At 47.8% G+C, this 22,397-nt stretch overlaps 1 protein-coding gene and 1 long non-coding RNA gene across 4 annotated transcripts in view; one reads left to right on the forward strand and one right to left on the reverse strand.

Moving 5' to 3' along the window:
• The first annotated feature begins 727 nt into the window (after positions 1-727).
• Positions 728-22,397, forward strand: part of LOC121232588 — a 108,717-nt gene continuing 87,047 nt past the window's right edge. For all 3 annotated transcript variants that reach the window (XR_005931361.1, XR_005931359.1, XR_005931360.1), the window contains exon 1: positions 728-1,184. This is a non-coding gene — a long non-coding RNA (uncharacterized LOC121232588). The remainder of the gene's footprint in view (positions 1,185-22,397) is intronic.
• Positions 15,858-22,397, reverse strand: part of LGR6 (leucine rich repeat containing G protein-coupled receptor 6) — a 150,039-nt gene continuing 143,499 nt past the window's right edge. Inside the window, exons 17-18 of the mRNA XM_030001169.2 lie at positions 20,353-20,433; positions 15,858-18,458 (exon numbers count right to left, since the gene is read on the reverse strand). Coding sequence (XP_029857029.1) covers positions 17,221-18,458; positions 20,353-20,433 — 1,319 coding nt within the window. The 3' untranslated portion in view covers positions 15,858-17,220. The remainder of the gene's footprint in view (positions 18,459-20,352; positions 20,434-22,397) is intronic.

Raw genomic sequence — 22,397 nt, forward strand, 5'->3', positions numbered from 1 at the left:
CCAGGAGGTCTCTGTTCCCAGATGGGAGGACACACAGAAGAGAATTAGCTTTTTGGCCCTCTTCCCCCACAACTGAGTTTCATTCTTCTGGTATTAGGGTTAGCCAGTATGATGGGGGCCCCAGTGCAGTTGATGCAGAGGTGCCATGATTTTGTGAGGCTTCAGACAGGGATTTCATAGGCCAGCAGATGAGGGGAAAAAAGCAGAAAGAGCCTCACCATGAGGCCTAATGGTCATTTCATTTTTGATGAAAGCGGTGGGCAGGCCAGCTAGGGGAGGTGGTGGATCTGCTAGTTATGCATAAGGAAGAACTATTTGGGGATATGATGGTTGATGGCAGCTTTGGCTGCTGGAATCATGACTTGGTGGATTTGAGAGAAGTGAGGAAGGCAAGCAGCAGAGTAACAACTCTGACACCAGGAAACTGGACTTTGGCATATTCAGGGGTTAGGTGAGATTGCAATGGAGGCTGTCCTCAGAGGGCAAAGCCTCCCAGGAAAGCTGCTAAATTTTCAGGGATAACCTCCCCAAACAGAAGAAAGGCCCAGCATGATCTGCAGGGAGTCAAGCAAGCATGGCAGGAGGCCAGCACGGATGAACAGGGAACTCATGACTAAGCTCAAATAAAAAAAAAAAAAAGAAGCTCACAGAAAGTGAAAGCAGGGTTAGGCTGCCCAGAAGGAACACAGAAACTTTGCTTTAATGTGCAGGGGTGGAGTTAGGAAACGTTGGCCCACTGCTGAATGGGTTGGATGTCCTATTGACAAAGGGGATAGAAAAGGCCCCAGGCTTCACTAGCGTGGCCTCCCTGGTTTCCATGCCTAGTGGCAGAGTTCAGGAGAGAGAGGTACATTAGAAGAACATAAAATTATAGGTCATTTAAGGAATCTGCACATACCTGACCCTGTGAGACCAGACTGGCTGTACCTGAGGGCACTGAGGGAGCTGGGTGATGTCATTGCAAGGCCATTCTACATCATTTTTCAAAACTCTTGGCAGCTGGGGAAGGATCCTGACGACTGCCATGGAAAAGGCACGTGTCACACCCATCTTCAAAAAGGGCAAGAAGGAAGATCCGGGAAATGACAGACCAGTCAGCCTCACCTCAGTCCCTGGGAAACTTTTGGAGCAGATCCTCCTTGAAACCATGTCCAAGGACATGAAGGCACAAAAAGGACAACAAGGTAAGAGTCAGTGTGGCTTTACTAAAGGTAAATCTTCCCAATTACCTTCCACAGTGAGATGACTGGGTGTGTTGATGGAGGATCAGTGGTTGCTATTTCCCCGGGCTTTTGCAAGGTTTCTGATGCAGCTTCCCATACATACTTGTAGCAATGCTGCTGCAATGAAGGTCAACCACATACTGGGCTGCATTCGTAAAAGTGCAGCTAGCATGTGGAGGGAAGTGTTTGTTCATCTCTGTTTGGTACTTAGGAGGTCACATCTGAAAGTACTGTGTCCATTTTGAGGTCCCCCAGCATAAGAAAGACATAGACATATTGGAAAGTCCAGATGAGGTGGTCAGGGGCTGAAGCACAGGACACATGAGGAGAGGCTGATAGAGCTGGGTTTCAGCTTGGAGGAGAGAAGGCGAAGGGGAGGTCTTGCTGTCTGCAACTACCTAATGTGTGGCCATGTCAGAGGTGCACATTGAAAAGGCAAGATGTTGTGGACACAAATTTCAGCAAGGGAAATTCTGCTGCAAAGTTTTTCCCCATTTGAGTGGTGCAGCCCTGGGACAGGTACCAGGTAGCTGGTACGATCCTCGTCCTTGGTGGGTCTCAGAACTTAAATGAGATAAGGTGCTGAGCAACCTAATCTTGGTTTGGGGTTAGTCCTGCTTTGTGTATGGAGTTAGACTGGAGCCTTCCAGAGGGCTGGTCTGACCAAAATTATTTTAGGTTTCTTTCATCTGTCTGCATACAGGGCTGAATTCTAGTTTAATCTAAACATCCTATTGAAGACCATAAAAGCTCCAGCATTTATTTTTAATTTTTGTATGTTATATTATAGGAGGTTTTTATATTTAAGCTTTCTTTGTCCAGAAACTCTCCAAGATCTTGTGGACAGGTTGGTTGCTGTTATAACATGTCTGGAATAGTATAAATTATTTCAAAATCATAAATTGACATTAAGGGATTTTCTGTTTGGTGGTGTTGTGTTTACTAACATGTCTTCATGTTTTGCTTACAGGCTTTTTTTGTGTAGGGATAGTGCTCCAGAATCTCTATGTAGTTCACCAGACCAAGGTGAAACTTCCTTTAGCTGTGTTTTGCAACTCAGAATGCTTTACAATGTTATTTCTAAACCACTCTGTGTTTTGATGTTAGATAACAAGGTTCAGGGCATATGGAACTATGTCATTTCACATTTTATTTGTTCATTAACCAAAAAGCCTAGATGGCAGTGAAGGAAAACTGAAAAGGCAGATGTCTCCATGCCTATACACTAGTGAAAAAGCTAATGCTTTGAGAATCTTGCCTAGATACCTGCAGAGTTTTTCTGTAAAGACTTCTCTGTTGATATTGCATTTTGGACACCTGTTTCCTCTAGAATAAAAAGGTAATACCTACCTATCTCTAGTATAGGTTTAAATATGAGAGCCATAAGGCTTTTTCTTTTTACTGTAATAATGCAATGGGGCTGTTGATGTGCTTTGAGTGATGTGGTTGTTGGGGTGGGAAATGGATAGGAGGCCTTTTATGCAGGAAAGATTGCTGCCATAATGCTCTTTAAAGTTTTATGGAGCTATGTTGCTATAAGTCATAATTTGTGTCCCTGAAGTTCTGGTAAATAAGAGATCATGCTGAAGAGGAAAAATGAACTCACCAAAGAATGAAAGTTCCCCAATATTATGGATTGCCAGAAATCTAGTGGAATTTATTTTCTATTTTTAAAGTCCTCAAGGTCCATCATGTGCACCCGAGGCCCCACAAAGCTTTGCCAGACAGGTTGAACATGCCTGTACTTAATGGCTGTCTTGCTCGTGGGGTTGGCCTGCAGGTCTGAACCTCTCCTGTCTGATGCAAGGTAGTGAGAAAAGCTGTAGGAGGCTCAGTCTCCGTCCAGAAAGGTTACTGTCACCTTGAAAGTTACCTGCACTCATGGGTATCACTGTGGCCCTAAACTTCGAAGTGATCCATAAAAGATGGCAGTGTAATCTGGAAAGGGTCATGCAATATGCTTTGCAGTCTCATCAACTGTGCTGGATACAAGAAATATTTCTGCTGATGGGATGGACAATCTGGGGCACAGGACTTGACTAGCAGTGGACCTGTGGTGCAGTTTGAGGGTTTTCTGGTTGGGGAGAGGCAGAAGCACACTGGAGAGGGCAGAGAGTAGTTGCACCAAGCTTGCTGGGAAGAGTGTGTGCACCCGGCAGGAGCTACCTGGGTACCTTGAGTTAGCTGAGGTCCAATTTTTTTTTTTCTCTTTCCCTTTCAAATCTGGAAACACTCCAGCCCACACTGAAATGTCCCAGACTCACTAAGTCTGATAAAATGAATCTCATCCAGCTTAGCAGCCATTATTTAATCTCTTATTTCCCTGTTTCTGATTGAGCTCTAACCTCTGGTAGGATCTATTATTTTTTTTTCCCTTTAGGAGTTTTCACTGAAGCAAAAATGTCTTGTGAAAAAGGGCATTTTCAGCTTGGAAGGATTTGTTTCTGGAAGGTGAATTGCATCTCACCCTATGGTACGCACATGGTGAATCAGCTGTAATTTCTGCCTTACTTTTAAGCATGTGGGAGGCATTAAGAGGTGAGGGTTGGTTCCTGGACACAGTGTTTGAAACACAAACCATCAGTTTAGGATGAAGAACTTTATATGCTGATTTTTTCCTCTTTTTCACTTGGTTGATACAATTCACTTCACTATAAACTCCCCAAGGCTTTGTTAACAACAGTCATTAAGGACTGCTATGAAGGAGGAAAAGGGGCTTTGAGGATGTATCTTTACTCCTGATCACAGCTGAGACAATGGCACACCAGATATTTCAGGCAGAGGAAGCTGCTGCTAAGTACTGGCAAAAAGATGTCTGATGATGTGAAATCTCAGAAGCCAACTGCAGGCATTTGGGGGAGGTAAGTCAGAGGCTTTAGTTAAGTTAGAGGTGGAAATACCTCCTGCTAGAGCTGCTGTGTAGAGGGAGGTAAGATTCTGTAAGTGACCTGGGGGCAGGATTTAGCATCTGTTACTTGTGATCTGGAACACAGACCTCACGAGGTCTGCTTCTCAAACACCTCTTCCTACGAGGTACCTCTTCAGACTTCTGTGGCTTTGCTTTCTGCCCCCCTCTCCTGATAGTGACTGCTAAAGGTATTTGTAGGCTGTCGGCAGATAAGGGAGATTAGGAGATGATTGCCAACTGTCTGCACAGTACACCTTCTCTGATGCAAAATCTTTCTGCTGTTTCTTGTTCATGTTGGAGCATGAAGAAAGCAGTGGTGCAGCATGTGCTGATATCTGAGTGTGGCTTCTCGCCTTTGTGTTTTGCTGTTCTTTGAAGACTGGTATTTTCAGATAAACCTGAGGGAGAAGGGGCTCTCCAAAAATCCCAACCTCAATGCAGTGGTTCAGTGGAGGTCTGGAGGACAGATGAGGGCTCCTGCTGTCCATTATGTGATGGGAGTAAAAGCCAAAGGACATTGCTCTACTTCAGCCACAGGAACAGTCAGCACTGCAAGTGACAGGACCATCTCAGCCTCTGTTTGACAGGCATGTCCCCTGGGAACTGGAGGTTCTCTTCACATTGGCCAAGACGCAGCCTTGTCAGCATTCCCCATCATTGCTTGTGCTCTCTGCAAAGCATGCAGGGCCTCAGCCTGTCTGCCCTTAAGGCTTGGATCTCCTCAGCCTATCCCACTAATGCTTCTGTCTCAGACAGGCTCTGGCAGAACGGACTTCACAGTCACATCAGACCCTTGTCCGCCGCAAGCCTCAGGGGCTCTGGGATGTTCTTTATTTACAAGCATTTGTCAAAAGAGAATATTGGACTCTTCAGAGCTTTGCCTACTTTACTTATACCTGGTAGCTTCAGATCTGCAGCACAGTTTTATTTCTGTTTTCTTGTAATTTATTTTATTTTGCATGGGGTGATGAAGAAGTGTATGTAGCAGGAATTGGTTAACAGAAACAAGATTGAGATGAAACAGGAAGAGAAGAAGTGGTGCAGCGAAGTGAAGGTAGAGAGATGGGAGTGAGTGAAGGATTTGAACAACCAGCCAGTCACAGCAAGGCAGAGAAAGGCCAGCCAAGCTGTAGAAACTGGACTGGAAACTGCTTTGCCTTCTTGGCTTTTTTCCCTTTGCCCCTAATGTAACTGAACATGTGTGTGTCCCGAGTGAAATTCACTTCACTATGTTCCTCAAATGTCTTCAATGTGGTGGCAAAAGGAAATGTGAAACTCCGGCCATGTAACTTTTCCAAACCAGAAGTTTAAAAAAAAATAGAGAGAGGAAAAATAAAGATCTAAATGTGAAAGTGGGAGAAGAAGGAATAGGAGAGGTGGGTTGGAGGAGATGGGAGAGGAAAACAATCCAGTTATTTTAAATGATTGATTCAATTGGCAAAAAATGCAGGAGAAAAACAAAAAAATTAAAAGCATAAAAGGCTTTTCTCCTGAGGGCTTGGAGTAAAACAACTGCAGAATTTTTGGTGCAATTGTTTTTCTGTTTTTTAACTGGCTCCGTTATTGTGGGTTAGCAAAGCAAAGGAGAGGAAGAGCCTGGCTGTGAAGCACTGTGTACGAGCAAGGACTCCTTTTCGGCACCCCTTTAACCTCAATGGCAAATTTGGACCCAACTTCACATCTGCTTTTTCCTTGAGGATTAGGGTAACTTTAGCTGTGTTGCTGAAGCCTGTAGTTTCCTGAACAGCTGATGTTAGGAAAAGTTAGCATTGCCACCAAAACAACTCATCTGGCTCCATCCTCCTTTCTTGCCCTGGTTGAGGAAATCATCCATAATGAAACTAGCCTTCTTTGTCGTTGTTGTTGTTCAGAATTAATCTCGAACAGTTCCTAGGTGGTGTGGAACAACTGCTGAGTTTTAACCCTAGACTGACAGCAATTCAGGATCAGTTCTTCCCAGACACCGCAGTGTAAACATGGATGTAGGATGATGTTTTTGAGAGGAGGAGCTAGTTTTTGCCTCTACTCACAAAGTTCCTGGCCCTTCCCTCACTCCTACATCTTGGCTGGGAAAGTTATAGTAATAAGTTTTAAAAGTATGCTTGGTTATATGCAAACAACAGGCGCCCCTGATATTTCTGGTCAACTGTTATGTTAGGATGAGACCAACTGTGCATCTCCCCCTGCTTCCCTCCTGTCCCTCTGCAATGTGATAGGAAAACCTGAACATGCACGCTGGGAGCATGCCGTGGTGTATAAGGATGTCCCTGAGCTGGAAAATGGGAGAATCAGGACCATGGGTCATGTCCTACAGGCTAGAAGTTTTCTTTGTCTCTAAGGCTATCCCAGGCTGCTGGATAAGGAAGGGAGACAATACCTCAAAGAATCCAGTCTCTCCCCAAGCAAAGAAAATGCTGTCATCAGGAAGAGGGAAAATGTGTGTTTAGTTTGTAGATGGCTTTGCTGTCAGCTTGATTTACACTTCAGGAAAATCAGCTAATTGGTTTAAAGAAATAGATCTTATAATATTTATGTGTGATGCTGACTGGTTGGCCAATCCCCTCTGGTTTTAGGTTGTTGTCTTTGATGTGATGTTAGTCATTACCTTCGAAGACAGTGCTTTATTCCTTGTGAAGAATGTGTCTCCCATGTCCCCTGGTGGGTCTTGCTTTTTATTTTATATTTTATTTTATTTCAGAACACTTTGAAAAGTCCTGATTGTTGCAGTCCATTTGTGATGATAGTCATAAATGAATGAGCAGTTGCTTAATACTGTCAAAGGAAGTACTTTGGCAGCCTGGCATTTCTGCCCTTTTATTTTTGGGGGATAGAAACTGCAATGAGCAATGAAAGAGCATGTTTGATTTTTTATGGGGAAAAGATGTCCCATTACTCTCCATGTTTTGGATACCAATGTGCTTGTCTAGAGCATGCCTTGTATCCCTTCTTGGAGTTATGACATTATATGATATTAGCAGTAGTTCAACATAGGTAACATTCACTGCAAGATATACATGAAGAACACTGCTGCGTCCCAGCCTTTATGCAGCCATTGCCACACCGTGCAATCAATAATGAAGTTGTAAATCCAAAGAAGATTATTTCAGCACACTGAGCAAATGTCTTAATTGCTTGCTATTAAGTTCCAGAAGAGCCTACAAGGAGACTTCTTGCCATAGACTTGGTTCTTTTTCATGTTCTCACAGCAGAACTGGGATCTTTCACCTTTTAACTGAAGCTTTACATATTCCTCAGCTTGTCACATGCTCCTCCATAAATATCAGGTCTGACTTTGGACACTGAATGCAAGAGTATCAATGGCTTTCTTATGTCTCAAAGAAAAAAAAGGGATGAGGGCTATGGGCAAAATGATATCAAGTGAATCAGGACAGGATTTAAATTTAAAGTAAGCCATTCTATTCCTGTTTCTTATGGTTTCCTGACATTGAAGTTCCACCAGTATAGCTCCTGTTACATATTAATGCATACTTGTAAATGAGATTGCCATCATTGGATTTTGATACTTCACAGTGCTGAGATACCAGCCATGGCAAGTGGAACTGTGCTTGTTGAGCTGCTGTGGATGCCAGAAAAAGTCCAACATTTTGGCAAAAGAAAAACACATGCCATGGGTTTACTTGGGAGGTGAGAACCACAGCTCTGGAAAGATGAGAGATAAGATTGCCATGCTAATGCAGCTTTGTGTCCTCTCTCTAACAGACAGTGTTGGATGCTGTAGAGAAATCCCTAATCCCCTTTGTTCTGTGCTGAGAAGGCTTGGTTACTGCTCTGTGAATAAGCCCAGCTCTACACACTGCAGCAGAGAATAATTTTCTTCCTTTCTCAGGATGATGCGCAAGACAGTTTAGGATGGTAGTTGCAGGACTTTGGGGTGAGGCAAGGTGTTTTTATATAGAAATAAGTGAGTAAAGTGCACATATTCATGTTATTGAATATTTGTGTGTGTGCATGTCTGAAATCAAATATACAAACAACAGCATTTACAGAGTATAGAAAGACAGACCACCCATGTAGAGTCTTTTCTTGACCATGCATAGGCGTATGTAGGAAGAGAAATAATGCCACGAATCAGTACAAGCTGGAGGCTGACTGGCTGGGAAGCAGCTCTGCAGAGAAGGGCCTGGGCTTCTGGGCAGACAACAAGCTGACCATGAACCAGCAATGCACCCTTGTGGGAAGGAAGGCCACTAGCATCCTCGGCTGCATTTGGAAAAGCCTTGCCAGCAGATGGAGGGAGGTGATCCTTCCCCTCTACTCAGCACTGGTGAGGGCACATCTGGTGTATTGTGTCCATTTCTGGATTGCCCAGTACAAGAAAGGCATGAACTTACTGGAGAGAGTCTGGTGAAGGGCCACAAAGGTTATTAAAGGCCTGGAGCATTTCTCATATGAAAAGAAGCTCAGAGAGCTGGGATGTTTAGCCTGGAGATCAGAAGGCTAAGGGGGATCTTGTCAATGTGTATAAATACCGGAAGGGAGGGAGTGAAGAAGAGTCAGACTCTTCTCACTGGTGCCCAGTGACAGGACAAGAGACGGTGGGCACAATTTGAAGCACAGAAAATTCCATCCGAACATAAAAAAACACCCATGAGGCTGGTCAAACACTGGAACAGATTGTCCAAAGGGATTGTTGAGTCTCCCCATCCATGGAGTTATTCAAAACCTGACCAGATGCGGTCCTGGGCAACCTGCTGTAACTGACCCTGCTTGACTAGGCAGGTTGGACTAGGTGATCTTGAGAGGTCCCTTCCAACTTCAATGATTCCGATTCTGTGATTTTGTGATTATTCTTGGTGTAGATTTGGAATAGTGTGGAATTATTCATAAGAATAAGGGATAAGAATGATATAAATACTTTATCTTTAAAAGCAGACTATGTCTGATAGGTTCTTACCCACCACTAGAACAACTAATGTAAAAAAAGCATGATATTTAATTGCGATATTATTAAAATTTAGGAGAAGACAAATGGCAGGTAGCCTTTGAGCCGGCAGAATAAGCTTATCTGGAGTTTAGAGAGGGAGTGGAGATGATGATTTGGAAGTACTTGGCAAAGAAAGACAAATTCATACAAACATTTCTGGGTGGATTTGAATACAGATACCCTCTTGTGATGGGATGCAATGGAGGAGAAATGTAACGCATGCTAATTAGTATCACTCAGATAGATTTACTATCACAAATAGTTTATGGCACTGGAAGTTAAGAAAGGAGAATAAAAATGCTGCCCTAGCTTGCAGTTCAGCACAGCATATAGTCTTGGCTCTTGCTGGGCCAGTCAAGAGATCAGTGCTTTGCTCTTCCCTTCAGGCTGTTCAAGGAAGCGCTTGAACTGCTGTTCATCAGTTCTGGAGGGAACAAGACATCATCTGCTGCTTCTGAGCAATACTTGCCACAGGTAGCTAATGCAATGCAGTCTCTGCATTGTGCCTGAGAACCAGATGAAGGCTGAGAGGTGGGAACTGTCAGAGATGCACTTACTCCTAAATCCCATCAGGTGACCAGCATTTCAAGAGCATTTCAAGAGCTCTGTGACTCTGGCCTGGGGAAGCTGGCTAGCTCATTCATGTGCAGGGACATATTACTTGCTCCGTGTCCTGAATGTGGATGCAGCAGGAGCTGCATCCACTTGCATCCAGTATTTAAAGGGCAGAGTGCCCTAGCTGGAGTAGTTCTAGTATTAGGGTGCTGTCTGCATTCTTACATACACACCTACTGTCTTGAGTGGACAAAAGAAACCTCAGTCCCAAGTGGGGACTGGTGCTTGATGCCCTGTGGAGCTGCAGAAAGGGCATATCCCAGTAAATATCAGGGAAAGAAGAGAGCAAGTTGCAACATTCCCCAGCTCCCTCCATCATTCACTCCACATTGAGACCTTTCTATCAGTTATACAAATCCTAGATGTTTGTTTTCAATCATAAGTAAATACTGAAGTGCTTCAGAAAACATGTCTTTCTGCATCTTTAAGCACCTGTACATTGTTAATATCTGTCCCTGGGAGCCCTTTAGGATAGGAGATAGTGGCCATTACTTAATGATCCTCTGCCCCAGCCAAGCCTTAATTCTTTAAGCCCTGCGGGTCTCAGGGGAGGTGCCACAGAAGAGGTCAAGGTGTTTGACTCAGTTTATGACTGGCCAGTATTTGAGTGGGATTCTTCTTCCCCACTAATTGCAAGGAAGTTACTCCAGTTTTGAGGCATTCAGAAAGCTGGAGCTTTTTTCTTTTTTTCCAGGTTGGCTTTTCACACTGGGAACTCAGCTTTTCCTGTGATTTTTCCCAAGGGTCAGCTTGGCAGTTGTTTGTACAATGACATCCTAGATACATCTGAAGAGAAGACAATGAGCAAGAATCTTGAGTTTGCTGGTATACCTTGAAACATAGTTGGAGAGATTTTGCACATACTTTGCTTTCATCCAAGGTTTAAGAAATCTACCAGAAAACTTCCCAGAATACTTCTGCTTCCCAGCAGAATACTTCCCAGCATAGCAGTGGGAGAGTGTGCTGGCCAGAGGAATCAGAACAAGCTGTTAAATCTTCAATCCCTTGCAAACCTGTCTCCTCTGCACCATGTTCCTGCCTATCACCTTTTGAAGTGGTGCCTCTCCCTCCTCTGGGTATGGGAAGTATACAGCTGAAGCAAGGTAGGTTTCAGACAGATCTGTGGCATTGACTGCATTCCTGGGAACTGGTCTTTACCCAGCAGAGAAGGAGTGAAGTGTGCTATACCATTTCCTTGGCAGCACAGGATGCCACGAGGTGGTTGCTCCATGCTCTTCCCTGGCTCCCTGTTCCGTTTGGGGTCAAACCTTTCATAGCTTCTGATCTGAAGGTGGAAACCTTTTGTAGGTCTTTTGTAGCTGAGAGTCCTCCATGAGGTCATCCATCACATCTCACCTTTTTCTGTGCCAGTCTGCCCATCTTTGGCTGTTCCATCCTGAAACTCTGACAGAGACCATAGAATGCAGCAGATACAAGGAAAACATACACCATGGCCAGTGGAGATTGAAGATCACAATGTCTTTCACTTTGGGAACAAAAGCCAATATGTTTGGTCCTCTTGATGCTCCTGCTCTGGACTGTCTGTGCCTACACCAGCCAGCATCCCCTTCCTGGGGTCTGTGATGGAAGGAAGAGGTGTGTGGGGATTCAGGGCTGAGAGCACAGTGTCCATGTGGAGAAATGTTGGGTCTGGATGGCAGGGGAAAGATCCCAGCAGGAATTACAGCTAACAAAATATTCACAGACAAAAAGTTGAGATTAAATGCCTCAGGTTTGCTTCCAGGAGCTCAAACTAGCAAACTCTGTGTGAATGAGATAGCCGGGAAGTTCCCAATCAGGTCTTGAACAGTAATGGTTCTCGGGGCATGTTTGGAAGAGATTGTCTGAAAATGTGAATATGGTTTTGTGTCACTGGAGAGTAGGGAAAAGGTATTAACCCTTTGGTAGCTCAGGGTATAACCAGAAACTGCTGAGGTCAGCTGCCAGACCTGATGTGTGGTCTATCTCAGTCTCGAAGATGGGCTTGCATTCTCCAAAACGTGTCTGTTTTCCTTTGGCCTCCAAGGAGGCTAGTACCAGATATTGCAATCCCATGCAGAGCTTGCTTCTCACCGTTTGCATTCCCATGACCGTGGCAGTGCTGCCATCCCAAGTGTCCTGAATCATGGCCCAGGCTTCCAGAAATTACAACGCTGATGGAAAAAACAATGAGATTATAAAAATAATACCATAGGGTGCTTGCTTCACTGGCTTTGTTTCAGAGGAGTTGCACATCTACAGCCATGAGGGCTGGACAAGTGAAAAATTGACATCTGAGGGTGCCTACAAACTGTCTCTACATTGTCCTGTTAGACAATGCTTCCGGGTCCCTCAGGGCCAAAATCCTCCCTGAAACATGCTGTGTCTCCCCTTCAGGGTGTCCTGACAGTGCCTTGCTGACGTGCAGGGGAAACCTCAAAGGTGCCCAGCCCTGACAATGGCTTCCAGAGCAGCTCTGCATGTCATCCAGCTACCCAGAGGGCCTCTGCCTGGAAGACGCCACATCAGCCAAAATGTAACCCACAGGGCAGTGTGGCCTTGTCCTCCTCCCTTCAATGAGTCTCACCACTTCTGTGCCCTCTTGCTTACTCAGGCTGTTGCAGGCAGTGCCTGCAAAGTGTGCCACCATCAGCTCCTGGAAACCTCTGGTGTGTCAGAGGGGACCCAGGACCACCAGCTGAGTGGGGGGGATTGCCAACCCACTCTATCACACTGACAGAACTCTAGCCTTATAGCGTTGGGACTCACAGTCCAGCTCCACTTGTCCAATCATGAGGTGCAACTCACTGGCTTCTGTCCGGGGCTCTTTGGCAGCCAGACCTCTTCCAACCAGGAGCAATCGTGCTACAGGGAGGGGGCACAGACTTAAACTTCTCTCTCACTCCCTTAGTTGCGTACATCCCCTTCCAAAGGCTGGAATCCAGGGGAGCCCTGACTCCAATGAAGAGAGCTCATGATGCCTCAAGGACCTCTGGTTGCTGTTGTGAGGCCCATGCTAACATTTGGTGGTCTTGAAGAGGATCATCTGGAAGGGAGGTATCCAGACAGCGTAGTATCTCGCTGCCAAAGCTTAGTCCAGGAGGCAGAAGAGCATCCTCATGAGTTCTTGCTGGTGGAGAATGGGGAGCAAGAACTTCCCTCTGTTCTGGGCTTGCTGAAGTAATTGCACACCTCTGTTGATTGACCAGCAGTGGTTTACATAGTCCAAGCTGACTCCTGATTGTCTGTGGGACTGGGTAATCCAGGCTGGTTGTGCTGCCTGTGGAGCAGCAGGGTTTACCCTCCATTACCTAAAGACTGGCAGAGGGCTGAGCTACCTGAAGGTGGTCAGCCTGGCACCAGTAAGGGACAAACCAGCTGCTAAGAAGGGAGATGGTGTGGTGTAGGATTGCTTTTACTTTTGCTTTTAATAATTATTGAATTTAGTGTTTGGTAGGGTGGAAAGCCGTATGTACCCTGTTAGAGATGTGATGAAAGGCGCTTTAATGAGCATTTGCCAGAGAGTTCATACTCTGGATTTATGGCCTGCAATAGCAGAGGGGAGGATGCTGGTTTCTGGTTCCTGCACCTCTGCAGATCCATAAGCTCTCACTGTTTCTCAGGCACCTCTGTGGGTCAGGACAGAACATGCTCTGTGTTTATATTTCCTCCTTTCCTCTTTAATCTTGCAAAGACCACAGCTCAGAGAGGGCTTCAGGGTGTATTTACTCTGAATGGGCTCTGAGGGTCCCCTCATAGCCCTGAGGAAGCAGAGGGAACAGGTCTCATCCCTGCTCCATGACAAGCTTGTACCCAGTTAAGCAAGGAGACTGGCCTGTGCAGAAGTAGTGTGAGGAAGGGCTCTGAGCCTGATGAGAGCTGGCTCTGTAGAGTAGAAAAGAGGGTGCTGGCTGGCGCATCGCACAGGATCTGTATCCAGTAGCTTCGTTCTCTTTGGGGTAGACAGTTCCTGGGTAGCCATGAGATGGGTACTGGCTTTAAGGGGCAACTGTTTCACCAGAGCTTCCCTGGAGGCAGCTTACAAGCCCTTGATGGGAAAAGGTTCCATGCTGAACAGCAATGGAGTGCTTCTGTGCTTTACAGTGTGTCTGCTTCTGTGCTTAAAGCCCTTTGGAGTGGCCTGGTGCTCTCTCAGTCCCTCCTTCCCCAGACGTGCCCTGCAGCCTGTCCTTGGCATAGGCAATGTCCCCCCTCCCAGGAGACACGCTCCAGGTGTGTGCCTGAAGACACAAGTGAGGTAGAAGGCAGGGTGGAGTGGGGATTGTGGGTGAGCAGGGCATAATGGTCAGGATATACATAGGCAGCATCTACTGTGGAGGCCCTGAGAGATGGAGCAAGGTGCTGTAGGGCTCAGTTTGGCTGTGCTGGGCTGTGCTGCGCTGGGGCACAGACAAGACCAGCAGGGCTGCTGGCCATTGCTTCATCTATAAGAAGAGGGGGTGGGAAGTCCCACATTGACTACTAGGGGCCCACACACTCCAGAGGGCTTTTACCCAGCTCCGCAGTGGAGTTTTCCATAGCTTCCTGGGGAAATGTTATTGGTCTTGGGAAGGACAGTGCCTGTGCCTGCATCAATCCTGTCATTATCGCAGGCTCTTCCTGGGTTGGGCACTCTCAGATGCTCTTCCTCCTCTTCAGCCAGCTCCAGAGGTGATAAGCATGAGCCCTGGAAAGCTGGCTGTGCCAGACTCCTACCAGTCTTGAACTCAGACTCACCTGTTCCTCTGTGTTCAGTACTATGAAGGATGTCTGTAATGGTCTTTACTAGTTGGTCCACCCCATGGTGGTCACCACCTGAGGCACCTATGACAACATCACAGTGGGATGTGCCCAGCTAGTCTGAGACTGTATAAGGGGCAGGCAGGTTGGAAGCTGTTGGGTCTACACTACAGTCTCTCCAGCCATGGCAACCTGTCCACGCACACTGGCATTTGTGTAGGAAGTGTACATAACATCCCTGTATTTTGGGAACCCTATCTACCAGCTGGGACAACTGGGGACTCAGTTTCTGCTACACTGACCATGCAACATCCTGCTTTTGTTGTCCCAAGTACTACTACTTAGCTTCTGCTACTATGATGTTGTGTACTGTTCCCTGATGGCCCAGTGCCTGTGGAGAGCTCATGTGCTCCATCCATTGGGGATAGCTGTCTGTCAACTGTTCATTTGGTTAACTTAATGCATGCTAGTGTGGCACGAATACTCCTGGCAGCAGTGCAGCGTGGGGGATTTCAGGCAAGAGAGCATTGCAGTTAATCTGTGACTTGTAGTGATGCTCATTGTGTCAATGTCAGTGCGGTTTATTTTGGGGTGTCTTGTAATCAGGGATTTCCTTATGGAGTTAGGATACATGCTGGGGAATTTGGATTTATGCTGGGGCTGTATAATCCCACTTCTGAAGGAACATTTTATTTCTGCAAATCAAACTAGGTATGAGTCTTTCCCAGTCATGTGCACATGAGCAGCCCTAAGGAAATGGAAGAAAATGGCTCAGTGTTTTTAATAAGCCAAGCATGAGAACTGACTTTGAGCATCTGTAGGATATCAGAAGTCTGGATCAGGATTCAAGTATCACAACAGGGCATATTTTTTATAGTTCCCATCTGAACTGCATAGCAGAGCTTTAGATTTTGTCACTAAATTTGGGGTTCCCATCCTCTTCTCTAATCTTTGGATCTCATTCCTCTGATTTACTGCTGATATCTCAAGTTTTTCTTCTTGAGATAAGACTACAGGGCTCATGTGCAGAGAAGGGAAGCAGAGCTAGGCTCTGGCTGGGGAGTCTGTCTTTGCATAAGAGGCTCTGTTATATAATGTCCTTAAACATTTATGCAGGAGACTCTTTCCTGCTCATGAACCCAGACAGCTGAGCAGCAGATCACAGGATGCAACCAGGTGGGTCTGATCCATGGGGTCTGGTGAGGGACACTGATGATGTAATTCTGCTGCATAAAGGCAGGTGGTTTGGCTCTTCCCTCTGAAGAAGAGGGGTGGGGAGGATGGTGCCTGCTCATGTGGACAATGCAATTTCCCAGTCCTCACTCAGGCAATACAGACAATATCCAAGCTACAGCAGCCCAGCTTGGCTGGGAGAGGCAGTCAGTCAGCTGCTGAATGAACCAACAAGGTGCTTTTCACATGCAAGAGGACAGAAGCCAGCCACTGATCAGCAACGGGGCTCATTTATTATCTCACAAGAATCAATGATATACAGCTGCAGTAATGTCAGCAGAACCAAAGCTTTGCCCAGGGCCTGAGCTCTGACTGCGGGGCTCCCTGCTGTGTTGGGTGGCAGTGGGAGGGTTTGTGATGGAGAGGATGGATTTGGGAGATCCCTGAGCTGCAGGGGGCAAATCTGAGACTGTTCCAAGTGGCCTGTGTCCTCCTGATACCATCATCCCACAAGGCTGATTTCTGTTCCCTCCTTCTATACAAGCTGCCCTTAAAATAGGAGAGGGCAAATGCAGGCCCTAGTATGGCTATTCTGTATGGGGGACATGTACCCAAGAACCATCAGCCTCTTCCAGGAGTGAGGTTTGGGGGCAGTGAGGGAGCCAGACCCCATTTTCACTGCGCCTGACCAGGAGCCAGGTGAGTACAGACAGGAGTGCCCCAGGTGTGCTGCAGTGTGTGAAGGTGGAGAGAGCGATGAGGGTGGAGGCAGCCCGGTGTTCCCTCGGGTGCCTTGGCCAGGTGCTGCTGAGTGACCTCAGGCAAAGCACATAGGTTTCTCCAGGGAGGTGTTTGGATTTGGCTGCCTTGGGGTTCAGAGACCCCTTGTTGGACACTGTGGGTCAGATTGAAAGAGGGCCTAAGCATCCCCAGCTCCTGGTATCTGCTAAAAGTGGGGGTCCTGCCCAACCCATGAGGGTCCCAGCGGACGAAGCAGAGCCTCCCAAAACAGAGGTGGTCCAAACCTCAGGTGCGCACATGGATACACTACTTTTAACCCACTTCTTCTGCTCTTCCAGTTGATGGCGTGGGGCAGACACAAGCCCGTTTCCAGGGGTCTGTAGGACCTGTGGAGGACCCTTGAGGAAAAGGCCTGATGTCCCTATAGGTGGCCATGTCATTGCAGTTGGCCATTTCCATGTGTTCCTGCCACAGAGCAATGGCTTTTGCTTGCTGAGACGTCTCTGCCTTGAGAAGACATGCTTGGCTTTGCTGCAGGCTCCTCCTGGCTTGCAATGCTGCAGGATGATGATGAGGACGGTCTCCCTGGCCCATCTCCTGAGCTGGTGAGGCTCTCTCCAAGGCAGTCCCTAGTAGGAGAAACACTTGCGCAAGGGGTTTATCTCCTCCCATGTCCAGCCCTGAGTATCTGGAGCTCAGTCAGAGCCCTTCCAGGCATGTGGCAGCTGGCAGAGCGGTGCCTGTTGCCCAGGCAGATATGATGGGGGGTAAGGGTAGACGGGTTGTACTGGTACTTTACATGGAGCAGCCTGCTGTCACCTTGGTGGCCACCCAGCGCTGGGGCTGGCCCTCAGTGTGTGGTGTGGGCCTGTTTGGCACAGCTACTCAGAGGAGGTTTATAAGTGAGACGTGTAGGGTGGCGTGGGTGGGGAGGGAAAGAAGGTTATCCGGAGGCTGCTGCTGGCTGGATCTCGGCTCTCTGAAGTGATCAGCACCTCACTGTCATTGAGGCAGGGACAATGCTCAGAGAAGCCCCTCTCCTTCCCCCTGGTGCCCACCCTTTGCTGGCAGGGGATGAGTGTCATGGAGGGGAAGCTGTAGCTGTCAAGAATGGGGTGCACTCCCAGGGAATCAGGTGTCTCAAATATGTGGTCAATGTCGGAGAAGCTCACCAGAGCCTGGGTGGAGTCATAGGAGCTTTTCTCCATGTCATCAACCCCGCAGGACGGGGGGTAGCTCCCCTTGTCCTGGCCCTTCTGCCTCAGCAGGCGGAGGTCATCTCTGAAGTGGGGGTTGAAGAGCAGGTAGAGCAAGGGGTTTAGGCAGGCAGGCAGGGGCAGGACCACAAGGAGGACAGATTTGATGACCTCTGGGGTGATGAGGAAGAGGTTGAGCATGGAGGAGAAAGTGAGGAAGGCCACTGGGCAGTAGAGGAGGCAGTTGGTGAAGATCAGCCAGGCCACATGCTTGACCATGGCACAGTCCCAGACAGCGCTGAACTCCCCCTTCAGCAGGTTGCAGTAGAGTCGGATGTAGGTGCCTGTGATAGTCAGGAAGCAGAGCATGTTTGTCATCACCAAGGCCACAGTGAAGCCCAGGGTGGTGGGTTTCCCATCTGGGATGGGATACGGGAGGCAGAGAGGGGATGCTCCATATTCCCCAATGGAGAAGAGGGGCAGAACGGCAGCCACAGAAGACAGCAACAGGCAGCAAAAGGCAGCAGCCTTGACCTTGCCTAAGAAGGGTGACTTTCCATAGCCCCGCACACAGGAGACTGAAATGCTGCACTGCACGGCAGCCAACGTCAGCAGAAAGATGGCAGCCTCAGAGGCAAACACCGACAGGAATCCCGTCACCCTGCAGCCTGCACCGGTCTCCCACCTGGCGCCATATTTGGCAAACTGGCTGTAGGTCAGGGCGTCAACGAGAGCCAGCATACTGCAGGAAATACCGGTCAGCATGTTGGCTCCAGCTATGGAGCCGATGATGAACTTAACCGGAGAGAGGTAGCTGGGAGAGGCAAAGACAGCCAGAATGACCAGCCCGTTGCAGAGCACTGAGACCAGAACGATGACCCAGACTCCCAGGCGGATGATCCAGCTTTCAAACAAATGATCGCAAGGCTTGAAGGGACCTGGAAGAAAACAAACCCCAAAGTTATACCCAGAATACACCGTTTCGCTCTAGTGGTGCTGCTCAGAGCAGTGGCCAGGTCCTAGCCCTCTCCTGACCCCACCAGCCCCTTGAACGCTGAGGGCTGGAAAGGAGCATACAACTTTGCCCTCTTCTGCAGCTGCCTCTTGGCTCTGTCCCTGCGTTCCTGTGCCCACACTGGGGTGCCTTGGGCATCTCCTCAGATCTTGTCTAGGGCAGAAATGAGGTACAGGGAGAGGTCATATGGGAAATGTGAGAAATGGCAAACTTATCAGAGCTCCTAAAATGTAAACAGGTTGGGGACTGGCATTGCCACCCCATGACTGTATGTATGGTGAAGCCTTTTTGCTCTCATGTCCTACCTGCCCTACACTGTTCAATGGGGCAGAGTCTGAGCTCCAGGTAGGCCTTTGCCCAAAAGAGCTCATGACCACAATGAACCACATTTCTGTGGGACTCCAGACCCACTAACACTCCTGGTGTCAGCTTGGCATTTGGGCCACTCTGCCGTTAGCTACTGCTTCTCACATATGCCCTGGGTCTTGGAGTTAGTGGTGTGGAGACGTGCGAGAGATGGCAGGATGCTGCATCCTGCTCTGACATTGCCAACCTCTGCCCTTCTACTCAAGACCTTGGCTAAGTTGTGTCTTACTGTTTCTGTATGAATGACCTGTGCACAGAGGGGATGGCCAAGATGAGATGAAGTGTTAGAGCAGGAGGGAGAGATAACAGGGTCAAGGAAGAGCTGGAGGGAGCTGGGGTGGCAGGGAAGGGACAGAGGGGCCTGAGCAAGGAGAATGTGGGAGGATGTCAGGAGAAAGAATGGTGGAGGCTGGATATAGGGAGAAGGAGGAGTGAATAAGGGAAGGTCATGGAGGGGTAAAAAGGGGACTGGTGGTGGATGCTGTTTGCCAAAGGGAAAAGAAGAGTCAGAGCAGAGACAGTGCAATGAGACAGAGTTGCATGTGGGAGGGATATGGATGTTACAGTGAGGGGCTCAGGATGGGAGCTCAGCAAAACCAGAAACAGGACAGGCCAAGTTTTAGGCGGTTGAGAACAAAAGATGTTAAAGGACATTGAGAAATCTTGTTCAGCTCAAAGAGCGTGGAGGTCTTCGGCTGGCTTTCCTCAGAGAGCCAGCACCTCTGTACCCAGGCAGCAGGGCATGCCCTCTGCTAAAATCTTGTTCCTTCTTGTCTCTTTTGCAGCAAACTCAGTGGGACAGCTGGTGAAAACTCCATCCTTGCCAGTGTCCCACAGCAGCCTGGATGGAGCCAGGCCTCTCCAGCCTCCAGATGTGCTTGTGTAACATACCACTGAGCTGTGAATGGGGACAAAATCAGAAGGCAGCTTCCTCATGTCCCAGCTAGCCTGTGCCCACTGGCATGTTGTTGATGGAAGTAAGGAGAAAGTGGCTGGGTGCAGTCCAGCACCTCACTTCTCTCCCTTTCTCAGGAGACAAAGTACCCCTGCAGTTTGCAGTGCCGCAAGTATGATCAGGAGATCAAGGACAAGGTCTTGTCGTGCAATATTCTGGGCTGGCTGGGACAAAGCAAAGTCTAAGTCTTGCAAGGGAACAGGAACTTCTTGAAAGACAGAGTCTGACTGTGGGCAGGTTGGTGGATGGAGGAGCTGGTGATACCTGGGATTCCTGGTGAGGGATACCATGACCTTGTCCTCTCCTCATAGGAGGGCAGCTACCTCCAAGTGGGAGAAGGAACTCCTCACTTGTCCCCAGTTTGGCCAAAGCCCAACCATTTAGGCTTCTGATGTGCACATCTATGAGACACTGCAGGAAGGGTCATGGGATCCTGGGGATTTAAAGAAGCTCAAAGGATCCCAGCTGTGTTCAAAGGGTTTCCCTGGCTGCTCACCAGGGCTTGGCGTGCACTGAATAGTAGGGTGCAACTTTGATTCCTCAAGGTCCAGCTGGAGGTCATCTGCATCTAGGTCATCTGGGGAGAAAACAATGAGAAACGGTGCTCAGAGAAGAACAAGCAGGGCCATCAGGGCTAACTGGGCCAGAAGATTTTCCCACTGCCTGTCCTCAACCCAGACCTCCCCAGCCAGTTCCCAGCCTACAAGTTCAAAGTAGCTGCTGGTGACCAGTTTGTCCCCTGCAGTCACTGCTGTAGAGGGAGAAGGTCTTGTAAACATTGGTAGGTTGCAATGTGGCCAACCCCCCTGTTTTTAGGTTACTCCCAACATTTGAAGTGTAAGAGCCCCAGATCCCGGAGTTGTGTGACTGCAGATCCCTCCTCCCCAGCATGCTTTATTAAAAATAAAGAAATACTCTAGCCTATGTGGTTATAGAAAACAAAGCCTTCAAATGCATCTTCTAAGCTTTCTGGGCAGGCTTTGTCCAACATTAGTTCATCAACAAGGACTTTGGAGCTTTGTTCAGAGAGAGCCATTAACCTCTACTTGCAGCACAACTTGTTCGTCAGCAACCACCACCACCAAAAGGCTCAGAAGCAAAAACACAAGAGAACCCAACATTTATTGCTTTATTTTATGTCCTATGATTTCTTGGGACTGTGGTGCCCTGTTTTTAGCCCTGGAGATTCCCATTCCTGAATTTTCTTAAAGACAGACTGATTGCCCATGCCTGCAGGCTTTGGATCTGTGGGGTTTATGCCACCAGACTGCACTGCCCTCAGAGCCCAGCCTGCTGGGCCAGCATCCCCATCATGCTGGCAGCTGCACCCTGAGCCAGGCTTGGGCTCTCTGAGGGTCAGGCAGACACTCCCTGGCTGAAGGAGAAGCTGCTGGAAGAGAATGGGGCTGAGAGCTCAGCTGTGTTTTCGATGGCCTGTAGGTATAGTTCATCACCAAGGAGAATGGCATCCTGTTAATCTAATCCAAGACATGCTTTTCTGCTCTGTTCCTTATTCCTCTTCTCAAACTACCTCTGATTCACAGCACTGGGACACAGTGAGGACAGCTGCTGTCCCACTGCGCCATCCCCACCCATGGCACCAGCACAGCCTTGTGCTCCCAGTGGAGATCTTTGGAGGGTTTTCTGTGGGCGGGAGGAAGGGGAAAGGACGTGTTTTTTTCTTGCTGCAGCCCAATAGCCAGGAAGCTGGATCTGTGGCTGTGGGATGAACTGTCCCTTGGATGATATGGACTGATGCTAGTGCCCAGGTGTGCACCTGGCAGCTCAGACACTGACCGGAAAGGCAAGTTTCCACAGTGCTGAAGATATGGCTAACCTAAGTGGCATTTAGTTGCCTAATCTGTTTAGAAATGGTGCCTCTCATGAGGTCTGCTCCCTGCCTGTGTTTGAAAATATGACTGGGATTAATTGATTAAAGAATGATGACAAATAACGTGCTATCTTTAGTGCCTCCTGACAAGCATTGTGGCTTTCTCGGCTTCAGTGAGCTTTGGAAAAAAATGCCATTTTTTTAAATCTGTCTGTATAAGAGTTGAAATATTACTGCTGCTTTGGAGTCTGGCAAGAAAACACTCACAGTGGGATGGAAAAATATTTCCTCCTTGTATTTTATAGTCTTATAAATCTCCAGTGTCTTTTCCATCCACAGTGTGGAGGCTGTGATGTGCAGTCACGATACTCAAATCAATGCAGAGACTTGCACTTTCTGTGCCCCCCTGCCACTCAACCCATGGTAATGTTAAAGTGTAATCTGCGCCCCCCCCCCCCCCCCAGCTTTTCTCTTCAAAGGGCCAGAATGCACAAAGGCTGTTTTTAAGCATAGGTTAAACATTTGCATGAAGTGAAGGAGAGATCTTTTGTTTTGCCTGGACTACTGAGCTAGCTGTGAATTGCAAAGCAATCCTTGGCAGCACAGTGGGATTCAAAGCAGAAAATGTACCTCTCTGCTGGAAATCAGTACTTCTCCCAGCCTGCAAACTGTAGAGAAAAGAAAATGGCTGTTGTGTTCTAGCAAGGCAA

The sequence above is a fragment of the Aquila chrysaetos genome, chromosome 24 (assembly GCF_900496995.4).
Source record: "Aquila chrysaetos chrysaetos chromosome 24, bAquChr1.4, whole genome shotgun sequence".
Classification (NCBI taxonomy): Eukaryota; Metazoa; Chordata; class Aves; order Accipitriformes; family Accipitridae; genus Aquila; species Aquila chrysaetos.